Below are 12,974 nucleotides of genomic sequence, written 5' to 3' on the forward strand. Positions count from 1 at the left end.
AACACATCTTTTTTCAGTAATACTCAAGTTCTGTACTACCAAACTGCTTTGACATTACTGAAGATTTGTGGTCAGAAATAGCTATGCCCCTAGTCAAGCTGTTCCAGTACAGCTACAACTGGCACCTACCTGACGATGTGGAAAATTGTGAATGGAAGTGGTCATCAACAGTGCTATCAAGTAGCACTTACTCAGCAATAATTTGGCCACTCAAGTCCTGATCTCATTACAGCCTTGGTCCAAGCATGGACAAAAGAGCTAACTCCAGAGGTGAGGTGAGAGTGACTGCCCTTGACATCAAGGCAGCATCTGACCAAGTGTGGCATCAAGGAGCCCTGGCAAAATTGAAGTCAATAGGAATCAGGTGGAGTCATATCTAACACAAAGGAAGGTGCTTGTGGTTGTTGGAGGTCAATCATCTCAGCCTCAGTTCATTGCTGCAGGAGTTCCTTGGGGTAATGTCCTAGGTCCAACCATCTTCAGCAGCTTCATCAATGGCCTTCCCTCCATCATAAGGTAAGAAGTGGGGACGCTGCTGACGAGTGCACAACCTCCAGTACCATTCACAACTCACCAGATACTGAAACAGTCTATGTCCTTATGCTTCAAGACCTGGGCAACATTCAGGTTTGGGTTGATAAGTACAACTAACATTCATGTCACACAAATGCCAGGCAATGACCATCTTCAATAAGAGAGAAACTAACCATCTCCTCATGACATTCAATGGCATTACCATTGCTGAATCCCGCACGATCAACATCCTGGGGGTTATCATTGACCAGAAACTGAATGGGACCAGCCATATAAATACTGCGGCTGCAAGAGCAGGTCAGAGTCTGGGAATTCTGTGGCAAGTAACTCACCTCCTGACTCCCCAAAGCCAGTCCACAATCTTCAAGGCACAAGTCAGGAGTACAGCAGAATACTCTCCACTTGCCTGGATGAGTGCCACTCCAGCAACACTCTAGAAGCTTGACAATATCCAGGACAAATCGATCTGCTTGATCGGTACCCCATCCACTAACATAAACATTCACTCCCTCCACCACCTATGCTCAATGGTGGTACTGTGTACTACATACAAAATGCACTGCAGCAACTCACTAAGGCTCCTTCAACAGCACCTTCCAAACCTGCGACCTATACCACCTACTAGCACGTGGGCATGGGAACTTCCCCACCTGCAAGTTCCCCTCCAAGTTACGCATCTTCTTGACTTAGAACATTGTCGCTGGGTCAAAATCCTTCCTAGAGGCATTGAGAGTATACCTGCACCAGATGGACTGCAGCGGTTCAAGAAGGCACATCATCATCACCTTCTCAAGGGCGATTAGGAATGGGCAACAAATGCTGGCCTTGCATACCATGAAAGAACTGAAAGAAGTTACTTATAAAAAGCTGTTATATGTCTAAATTTTGCCAGTTCTGATGAAAGGTCAATGACCTGAAATGTTAATTGTTTCTCCCTCCACAGATGCTGTCTGGCCTGAGTATTTCGAGCATTTTCTGTTTTTATTTCAGATTTCCAGCATTCACAGTATTTTTGTTTTTATTTCTATAACTGTATATTGCCTTGTGAATATGCTGGGGATTCATGGAATATATAAAGCTTTATATTTAATATTTAGTTTTATATTTAAGAAATTAATGGGGGCTGGGAAGAAATCTGTCACTAGTTAAAGATATATTCTTTACAGTCTGTGATACTGTAACCAACTAATCCCCAATTACTGATTAGATCAGGAGTCTGATTAATGCTCGACATATGTATATTCCCAAGCACAAGATTTACTTGCCTCCCAGGTTTTTCATTTCAGTGTAAAGCAATTGCTATGCCCCAGAAGGACTGATCTAAAAACACAGATAAACTTGGGTAAAAGCAAAATGTTGTGGATGCTGGAGATCTGAAATAAAAACAAAAAGTGCTGGGAAAAGTCAGCAAGTCTGGCAGCATCTATGGAGAGAGAAGCAAAGTTAACATTTTGAGTCCAATAAGACTTTCCTTTGGAACTATAAACTGGAGCCCCCCTTAACATTAACTTCATATACTCATTCATGTCAAGCTGACCATATCTGAAAGGGAAACTTTTTTTTTTAAACTGTTAAGGGAAATGCCAACTTATACCTACTCAACTTTAGTGCATGTGCTCAAATTTACTGCAGCAAAAAAAATTCAGACAATTCTCTGAATGGTCCGTGCTGTAAATTTCTATCAAGTCAGTGCAATTTAATGAACAATCATTTTGGGAATTTTTTTTGAAAGGAGTTATGCCTTATATAATATATAAATGATCTCTAGGATAATCATAACCTTTAAAGAAAGCATTTGCCTTAGATTTCTATAAACTGTATACTGCAAACTTTTCAAAGTCCACTGAAGCATTCATTCAGCAATGTTGATATTTTGACTGTTGTCTGAAAAAGAAACTCCAGTCTCTCATAACCTTCCAGTTTGTTTTTTGTCAAATACATTAGGACACAAATGTAACAGTAACTATAATACATCTGCTCCAATAGTAGAAATAACTCCAATGTGTATTATTGACTCAAAATATTGTCCATTTTTAAAATTTCATTAATTTATTTTGAACACTAATTTGTCACCTGTTCCTTATCAGATTTTTCTTCATTCCTGTTGTTATCCTCAAACTACATTTACTCTATTTAAACTATTCAATTTTTCCAAATTTTCTTTTGCTTCCCCTATCCATTTCAGAGGTAGGGGCATATTTTTAAAAGCTAAAAGTTTGAAATTACTCTCAGCACGTTTCAGAATGAACATTTAATGCGCTTGTGCCAAATTCAGCACTCTGGTGTTGGAAAACATTAGATCCATTTAATCTAAAAGCTTGTGGTTTCAATCCAGAGGAAGTAACTTCATTGCCAAGTTAAGCTGTTGTGAGAATGCATGAAATTCAGCAGTAGTCTTTATGGGGAGAATTTTCCCCCTTCCTGGGGGAGGGGGGAGAGTTGAAGTGGGAGCGCACGGAGGCGAGCCTCCGATCGGCGCCCCCAATGGAGGGCGCATCGCTATTTTACGTTGTGGGGCCAAGTAAGGCCCGCCCAGCGTGACATCCGCATGGAAGTGCTATGCGCTCCCTGTACGGGCGGTGGGGAATCCCTAAACCTGAAACACGAAACAGTGCACTCATCTCCCTGAGGATAAGTGCTGCCTCAGGGAGATTGTGTCTCCTGTACAAATTATTAAAAATAGAAAAAATAAATCCCTAACATGTCCCCTCATGTGACACTGTCACATGAGTTGGGACATGTCCATAACTTTAAAAAAAACATTAATTAAATTTTTAAAAACCTACATAAAACTTCATCCCGCCCATGGATGAGGGTTCATGCTTTTTCTAAAGCCCGCCAGGGCTCCTGGCCTGCCCAATGGACGGGCAGGTCCATTATTTACTTAAATGACTCTGTCAATGGCCTCAATTGGCTGATTTTGCTGAGCCCCCGCCTACCTGAAAATTTAAATGGGGCACGGTGACGTCACTGCGCATCATTTTACGTGTCAGCGAGCGGGCGCCGCCCCGTGCTCGCCCACAGGAAAATCCTACCCTTTGTAACAGTACAGAGTATTAAAAACTTTTAATCTGGGCAACAACATATCTTCAGGTTGTGAATCCTATGCTTGGATCAGATGCATGTCAAGAGTGGATTATATACCTGAAATTCAAAATGATCCATGGTCTAGATACATTGGTACTGAGTCATAAAGTGCATCACTAATTTTCCCCTAGCCTGCCAAAAAATCTCACCTGAGTTCTCAGCATCCATACATTCTTCCTTGTCATCTTGTGGAGAATTCTCAAATTCCTGAAAAGGATGATGCATTAAGATTTTTGGTATACTTTCTTCTTCTGGTTGTACATTAGTTTTCAAATATTTATGGCAATGCATAAATTCTCAGTTTTGAAGCAGTCCTTTCAAAATATCAATTACTAGTTATTAGTTGGTGCTGTCCACATCAGCAAAAAAATGCAAACCAGAATGCAATACCTAATTATGAATTTAAATAAAAATCCCAAATTTTTTAACAGGAATTGTAACTCCATCAATATAACTCACATCCATTTCATCTTTAAATGGAATTCTGCCAGGTTTATATTCTGGATCTTCATCCTCTCTGTCAAAATCAGCACTGAAAGAACAATTTTAATTAAAAGTCATACTCTCGATCATGCTGTTTATTGAATGGTTGGGGGGGTGGGTGGGATGGTGGTGGTTGTGCAGGTTCAGAATGAACTCAAAAGTACAACTTACCCATCACTAACGTCTGCCAGCACATCTGTTCCCCTCTGTTCTGCAGCCATGGCCTTTGCATCAGGCATTCCCACCCGTTCCAGGAAGCAGAATACAGGGTCTGCCCTTATGGAATTATATTTTTCATATCCTATTCAAAAGAGTCACTGATTTCATAACTTACACTTTTTAAACTGAGTGTACAATTGTATTCAGATCAACAAGCTTTAATTTCACAATGCAACACTGCTATGGATCTTGGTATGAATGAATGTATTAAAAAATTTAATTCTCACACCATGGAAATTATGGAAAACTAGATCAACTGAATAATTATTTGCTCATTAGCAAATTTACACTAGATTGACTATATGTAACTCAATACAGGAGATTAAAATTAAAGTTGAGACATTTGCTTGAATCTACTTATCTTTCACAAGATGACTCAATACAAAGCCATCTGATGGGGATAGTCTTGAACTTCAAAAGGACATAGACATGTTGGTGGATTGGGCAGACAAGTGGCAGACAAAGTTTAATGCAGAGAAGTGTGAGGTGATTTGTTTTGGCAGGAAGGATATGGTGAAACAGTATAAAATAAATGGACAGCCTCTAAAGGAGATGTAGGAACAGAGGGACCTCGGTGTATATAGGCCATTGAGGATTGCCGGGCATGTTGAGAGAACGGTTAATAAAGCATTTTGTATCTTAGGCTTTATTAATAGGGGCATTGAATACAAGAGTAAGGAGGTCATGGTGAACTTGTATAAGACACTCGTTAGGCATCATCTGGAGTACTGCGTCCAGTTCTAGATGCCATATTGAGGAAGGATGTGAAGGCATTGGAGAGAGTACAGAGGAGGTTCACAAGAATTCCTGGGATGAAGAACTGGAGCTATGAGGATAGATTGGAAGGGTTAGCACTATTTTCCTTGGAGAAAAGAAGGCTGAGAGGAGCCTTGACAGAGGTAGTCAAGATCCTGAGGGGTATGGATAGGATAAATAGTGAGAAACTGTTCCCACTCAAGAGAACATCAAGAACTACAGGGTACAGATTCAAAATAATTGGCAAAAGGAGTAAATGTGATGTGAGGAAAATTTTTTCACCTAGAGGGTGGTTGGAGTCTGGAACAAACTTTCTGAAAGGGCGGAGGGGGCAGGATCGATCGAGATATTCAAAAGGGAATTAAATTGCTACATGAAAAGAGAGAATAGCAAGGTTACGTGGATAAGGCAGGGGAGTGGGACTAGGTGGAATGCTCTTTCAAAGAGCCAGTGCAGACTTGATGGGCTGAATGGCCTCCTTCTGCACTGTAAAGACACTGTGATACAACCTTCAAAATAAATTGTTCTCGTTTAATATTGCGTAAAAAGGATAAAGCTGAAGCCAATTATTTAATAACAGGAGTGAAACTGCATACAAAATTAAAGTGTTTGCAAAACTTCAGGGAAATTCATCAGTCAAAAAAAATTAGTATTTTAAATGAGAGTTTATTAATATCTTTTGGGTTAGACACAGCCATCCCATTAATATTAAAAATAAAGAATGACAAGTCCCAGTAATAACTGAGAAAATGATTGTCAGACTGGACTCACTTCAGTTGTGTCCATAAGCACCACCGCCTCAGTCAACCAAGGACTACATAATTCAATTAGGTTTTGCACTGTGACACATTATTCTTAAGTACTCTTGAGCCTCAAGCCAAATTGTAATCATAAAAGGTTTTATAAGCCATCATTCTACCCCCCTTAGTCAGGACACACACCAGAGAATTCCACTATGACCTCTAGTGAATTTGGATTATGATTAGGAACTGCTCTTTGTATACATCATGGCTGTTCCACATCCCAGTGGCTCACAGTTAACAAGACAGTATTCCACAACAGGGGACGGGAAAGTCTCAGTGCTGACATTTGTGAAATACTACTTGGAAAAAAGCCCAGGAGGCACTTATACAGATTAATAGCAGAGGTTAAGCTACCATTCACTTTAACGGAGGCTGGTAGAGAAGCAGCACATGTGGAGCAGTGGTGGGAGCAGAGATAGGTGCAGTTTATTAAAATAAACTGAAACCCAAAATGTTTGAATTTTTAATTAGAGAGATGGACTCACTTTTCAAATAATTTTATAATGTATAGTTTGGAAAGTAATTTTCATTACAGTAGCTTCCAAAAGTGTCGTGCACTGCACCCAAGCAATCCAACAAGCATTTCTATAGAAACAGCAAAATGCTTAGCTCACGATAAAGAAACTTTTGTTATTATCAAAAGTACTTCTAGGGTTGATTAGGTGGATTACATTTGGAACTCAAGTCCAATATTCTTAGTGTCTATTAACCAAACTAGTGAAGAAAACTTTTATCCTTAGATCCAATTTTGTATTTTACAAAAAAAAATGGCATTAGTAAAAGAGGAATTACACCTACAAAACAACTGTGAACAATTTTTCACCTAATCATCATCATTTTTTTCTTGAAGGCATTAATTCATATTCAGAAAAAGTTCTACAGGAACCCACAATGCTCACTGGCCATTTTTTTGGTTATAAGCATACATGATGGGCGTTCACAAGCTATTTCAATATGATGGGCTGTAACCTCCAAGTCCGATTCTGCCCTTGTCCCAACATCCACAAGTACATCCTTCATCACTAGTTACTGGACTGTGATCAGCAATCGATACCCTGGCTATTATTTCTTCTCTAGCACCTAAAGCGTGTTCCCATGATCACTGTAGCTGAGGTCAAATAACATACTGCATACCTTGAATTGTAACTTAGAACTGCAACGTTTGTGTGGATCCGTACTACACTAGAGTAGTTACCCACTGAGCCACTCAGGTACCCATAACAGTAAGTTAACAAAGCTTAAAGCAGTAATTACATACCATGTTTGAACACGCCGATGAGAAGGCATTTATCAGCTTCTCTGTCCCACCAATCCGTAGGAAGTTCAGCATGGTCAATTTCTGGGATCCAGATATCGACATCACTAAAAAGAAACATTTAAAAACTACCTCAAAGTAAATGAATGATGCTGCTCAAAAACAAAATTAAACTATATCCTACAAAAGTAAACATTGCTCCCATTAAAATTTGACATGGGAATCTGTGCAAGGACTTACAAAATGTAAGTTCAAATATATTGTAATTTCTTCAATGCTAATATGACGATTTTTAAAAGAATTTGACAATGTAAATATTATTAAGCAATTCCACAGTACAAAATTGCTTTGATTTTTATATTCCCCCTTCTCTCTGGTAGCTTTTATTCAATTATTCATTCTTGTGGAATACTGGCCACCTTATGAACATGAAGAAAATAATTATGACTAGGCAATGAATGTTTCACTGATTTTTAAAATTAGCTCTTCACTTCAGCAGTTGCAGTAATTAGGTTTCTAAAGCTTCTTTCTTGGTTAAAAATCAAGTTCTTACCCAATTCTGTGAAACCACACCTAGATTCCTAAATACTTATTTTCTAAAATAAATGCTGTATTTAATGGGATGAAGTAACCATGGCATTTGGTTAAAATGGGTTTTACCTGTCAAAATTACATCGTCACAACCCTGTCCCATCTCCACCTCCAACTTTACTCCCATTAGTAAGTTATCTTATCAAAACTTTGTGTCATGCGGCTGATTCAGGCAATCAATTTTGCAATCTTAAAAGCTTATTACAATAAACATGGCTTCATAAACAAAATGAACATTTTACAAAACATGCAATTTTACTAAGTAATTGAATACAAAACTTCATAATATTATATCAAGGGGAGGTGGTGGCATTGTGTTTTTGTCACTAGACTAGTAATGCAGAGGCCCAGGGTAATGCTCTAGGGATCTGGGTTTGAATCCCACCACGACAGACAGTGAAATTTGAATTCAATCAATAAAAATCAACGAAACTATGTCAATTGTCGTAAAAACCCATCTGGTTCCCTAATGCCCTTTAGGGAAGGAAATCTGTCGTCCTTACCTGGTCTGACCTGCATGTGACTCCAGAGCAATGCAAAGTCCTCCTTACTAACATCTGGGGATTGTGCCAAAATTGGGAGAGTGCCTCACAGGCTAGTCAAGCAACAGACGGAATCATACTCACAGATAACGTTCCAGACATTGCCATCACCACCTTTGGCTATGTCCTGTCCCACTGGCAGGACAGAACCAGCAGAGGTGGCGGCACATTGGGGAGGGAGTAGCCCTAGGAGTCCTCAACTTTGACTCTGGACCATGGGCAAGGAAACTTCCTGCTGATTACCACATATTGGCTTCCCTCAGCTGATGAATCAGTGCTCCTCCATGTTGAACACCACTTGGAGGAAGCACCGATCTGCAGCAGGTGGTGAGAGAACCAACGAGAGGGAAAAACATACATGACCTCATCCTCACCTGCCTGCTGCAGATGCATCTGCCCATGACGATATCGGTAGTAGTTACCACCACATAGTGCTTGTGGAGGCAAAGTCACATTGAGGGTACCCTGCATTGTGTTGTGTGGCATAACCACACTATTGGCACTGTGTCAGCTGGCATAGATTTCGAACAGATCTAGCAACTCAAGACTGGGCATCCATGAGGCACTGTGCACTATCAGCAGCAGCATTGTACTCAAACACAATCTGTAACCTCAGGGGCTGGCATTTCCCCCACTCTACCATTACCACCAAGCCTGGGGATCAACCCTGGTTTAATGGAGAGCGCAGGAAGGCATACCAGGAGCACCACCAGGCATATCAAAAAATGAGGTGTCAACCTGGTGAACTTATAACACAGGACTACTTGCGTGCCAAACAGCATAAGCAGCAAGTGATGGACAGAGCTAAGTGATTCACAACCAAAGGATCAGATCTAAGCTCTGCAGTCCTGCCACATCCAGTCTTGAATGGAGGTGGACAATTAAACAACTAACCGGAGGAGGGGGCTCTACAAATATCCCCATCCTCAATGATGGGGGAGCCCAGCACATCAGTGCAAAAGACAAGGCTGAAGCACTTGCAAGAACCTTCAGCCAGAAGTGCCAAGTGGATGATCCATCTTTGCCTCCTCCAGAGGTCCCCAACATCACAGATGCCAGTCTTCAGCCAATTCGATTCACTCCACGTGATATCAAGAAACGGCTGAAGGCACTGGATACAGCAAAGGCAATGGGCCCTGACAATATTCTGGCAATAGACTTGTGCTCCAGAACTAGCTGCGGCCCTAGCCAAGCTGTTCAAGTATAGCTACAACACAGGCATCTACCCGGCAAAATGGAAAATTGCCCAGGTATGTCCTGTACACAAAAAACAGGACAAATCCAACCCGGCCAATTACCGCCCCATCAGCCTACTTTCGATCATCAGTAAAGTGATGCAAGGGATGCTCAACAATGCTACAAAGTGGCATTTGCTTAGCAGCAACTTATTCACTGACGCTTAGTTTTGGTTCTGGGTCACTCAGCTCCTGACCTCTTTTGTCTTGGTTCAAACATGGACAAAAGTGTTGAACTCCCGAGGTGAGGTGAGTGACTGCCCTTGACATCAAGGCAGCATTTAACTGAGTGTGGCATCAAAGAGCCCTAGCAAAACTGGAGTCAATGGGAATCGGGGGGTTCTCCGCTGATTGGAGTCACACCTAGCACAAAGGAAGATGGTTGTGGTTATTGAAGGTCAATCATCTCAGTTCCAGGAGTTCCTCAGGGTAGTGTCCTAGGCCCAACCATCTTCAGCTGTTTCATCAATGACCTTCCTTTTACAAGGTCAGAAGTGAGAACGTTTGCTGATGATTGCACAAGGTTCAGCACCATTCATGGCTCATCAGATACTGAAGCACTCCATGTCCAAATACAACAAGATCTGGGTAATATCCAGGCTTGGGCTGACAAGTGACAAGGAACGCTCGTGCCACACAAGTGGTGGACAATGACCATCTCCAACGAGAGAGAATCTAGCCATCACCCCATGACATTCAATGGCATTACTCTCTATCAACATCTTGGGGATTAGCATTGATCAGAAACTGCACTGGATTAGCCATATAATATTGTGGCTACAGGAGCAGGTCAGGGGCTAGGAATCCTGCAGCAAGTAATTCACCTTCGGACTCCTCAAAGCCTGTACACCATCTACAAGGCAAAGGTCAGGAGTGTGATGGAATATTCTGCACTTGCCTGTATGAGTGTAGCTCCAGCAACACTCAAGAAGCTCGACATCATCCAGGACAATGCAGCCTACTTAATTGGCACTCCATCCACAAACATTCTCTCTCTCCGCCACAATACACATTGGTAGTGTGTACCATCAACAAGATGCACTTACAGGAGCTCACCAAGGCTCCTTAGCATCTTCCAAACCCACGACTGCTACTATCTAGAAGGACAAGGACAGCAGGCACATGGGAACACTGTCACCTGGAAGTTCCCCTCCAAGTCACTCACCATCCAGTCTTGGAAATACATCACCGTTCCTTCACTGTCACTGGATCAAAATCCTGGAACTCCCTTCCTAACAGCACAATGGGTGTACCTACACCACATGGACTGCAGCAGCTCAGCAGCACCTTCTCAAGGGCAATTAGGGATGGGCAATAAATGCTGGCCTAGCCAGTGACGCCCACATCCCATGAATGAATGAAAAAATGGAAATTATGTTCTTCCTTTCATGGTTACAATCTAGAATGGTTTTAGTTACATCCTGGATCAGTTGTAAGTATACAAGGTTCTGAAGGGGCTTGACAGGGTAGACACTGAGGTGTTGTTTCCCCTGGCTGGGGAATCCAGAACATGGGGTGGTGCAGGGGAGAAACAGTCTCAGGGTAAAGGGAGGACTGAGGTGGGAAGAAACTTCTTCACTCAAATGGTTGTGAATCTTTGGAATTCTCTACCTCGGAAGGTTGTGGTTGCTCCATCATTGAATAGATTTAAGGCCAAGGTGGACAGATTTTTGGTGTCTCAGGGAATCAAGGGATATGGCGCGCAGGTCCAAAACTCTCATTTTATTCTTCTTTTCTACTTCTTTATGCTCCCATCCTCCTGCCAATTTAATTTACGCCCCCCCAAACCACACCAGTGAACTTCCCCTTGAGGACATTGGTCCCAGTCCTGCTTAGATGCCATCTGGTGCTTTTGATTGGTCTCCCCTGCCTCAGATTTGCTCCCAATGGCTTTAAAATCTGAAGGCTTCCTTCCAGCACCATGTCTGAGCCACACACTGATCCTTCCTATCTCTACTCTTGTTAGTATGTGGCACTTGAAGTATTCTCTGCTTTTCAATTCTACCCTGCTAGAAATGAACCGCAGTAACTTGTTTTGCTCTCTTTTGGACTATTAGCCTGCATTGCGACATTTAGTGATTTGTTTATCTGTAATCCAAGATCCCTTTGCTCCTCTAGTCCATCTAAACACTTAATTTCCAACAAATATGTGGCCTCCTTATTTTTCCCTAACAAAATACATCACCTTGTACTTATCTATATTGATGTTCATTTGCTGTCTTTCTGTATTTTGTTGCAGTCTCCTCTGTTAATTATGCCTCCCAATTTGGTGCCATCCCACGTTTTACCTTCTGTAAATTTGAGGCCGTTCAAACTACTGCCTATCTCACATCAGGTCCTGTTCACTCATTACACGTGCCCTCGATGACCTTTGTTGGCTTCTGGGCAAGCATCACTTCTATTTTAAAGTTATAGAGTCATAGAGGTCTACAGCACAGAAAAAGGCCCTTCGGCCCATCTAGTCTGCACTGGTCAAACAAGTACCTTAACTATTCTAATCCCATTTTCCAGCACTAGGCCCATAGCCTTGTATGCCATGGCATCGCAAGTGCATATCCAAATACTTCTTAAATGTTATGCGGGTACCTGCCTCTATCACCCTTTCAGGCAGTGAGTTCCAGATTCCCACCACCCTCTGGGTGAAAAAATTCCTCACATCCCCTCTAAACCTCTTGCCCCTCACCTTAAATCTATGCCCCCTGGTTATTGAATCCTCCACCAAAGGGAAAAGTTCCATCCTGTCTATCCTATCTATGGCCCTCATAATTTTATGCACTTCAATCATGTCCCGCCTCAATCTCCTCTGCACCAGGGAAAATAACCCCAGTCTATCCAAACTCTTCTCATAACTAAAACTCTCCAGCCCAGACAACATCCTGGTAAATCTCCTCTGCACTCTGTCTAATGCAATCACATCCTTCCTGTAATGCGGATTCCAGAACTGCACGCAATACTCTAGCTGTGGCCTAACCAACGTTTTATACAGTGTCAGCATAACCTCCCTGCTCTTATATTCTATGCCTCGGCTAATAAAGGCAAGTGTCCCATATGTCTTCTTAGCCACCTTATCTACTTGTCCCGCTACCATAAGGGACCGGTGGACATGCACATCAAGGTCCCTCTGATCCTCGGTACTTCCCAGGGTCCTACCATTCATCGTGTATTCCCGTGCCTTGTTTGTCCTGCCCAAGTGCACCACCTCACACTTATCCGGATTAAATTCCATTTGCCACTGATCAGCCCATCTGATCAGCCCATCTATATCCTCCTATAATCTAAGGCTATCCTCCTCACTATTTACCACCCCACCAATTTTCGTGTCATCCACAAACTTACTGATCAACCCTCCTACATTCAAGTCTGAATTGTTTATGTATACCACAAACAGCAAGGGACCCAACACCAAGCCCTGTGGAACCCCACTGGACACAGGCATCCAGTCACAAAAACACCCCTCTGCTTCCTGCCA

General features: G+C 42.0%; 1 protein-coding gene across 1 annotated transcript in view; it reads right to left on the reverse strand.

The window, feature by feature from the left end:
• The window catches only part of chd7 (chromodomain helicase DNA binding protein 7), a 277,990-nt gene that overhangs the window by 42,243 nt on the left and 222,773 nt on the right, over positions 1 to 12,974 (reverse strand). Inside the window, exons 25-28 of the mRNA XM_078540439.1 lie at positions 7,141 to 7,244; positions 4,276 to 4,405; positions 4,081 to 4,153; positions 3,771 to 3,828 (exon numbers count right to left, since the gene is read on the reverse strand). Coding sequence (XP_078396565.1) covers positions 3,771 to 3,828; positions 4,081 to 4,153; positions 4,276 to 4,405; positions 7,141 to 7,244 — 365 coding nt within the window. The remainder of the gene's footprint in view (positions 1 to 3,770; positions 3,829 to 4,080; positions 4,154 to 4,275; positions 4,406 to 7,140; positions 7,245 to 12,974) is intronic.

This window comes from Cetorhinus maximus, chromosome 4, assembly GCF_964194155.1.
Source record: "Cetorhinus maximus chromosome 4, sCetMax3.hap1.1, whole genome shotgun sequence".
In the NCBI taxonomy this organism is placed as follows: Eukaryota; Metazoa; Chordata; class Chondrichthyes; order Lamniformes; family Cetorhinidae; genus Cetorhinus; species Cetorhinus maximus.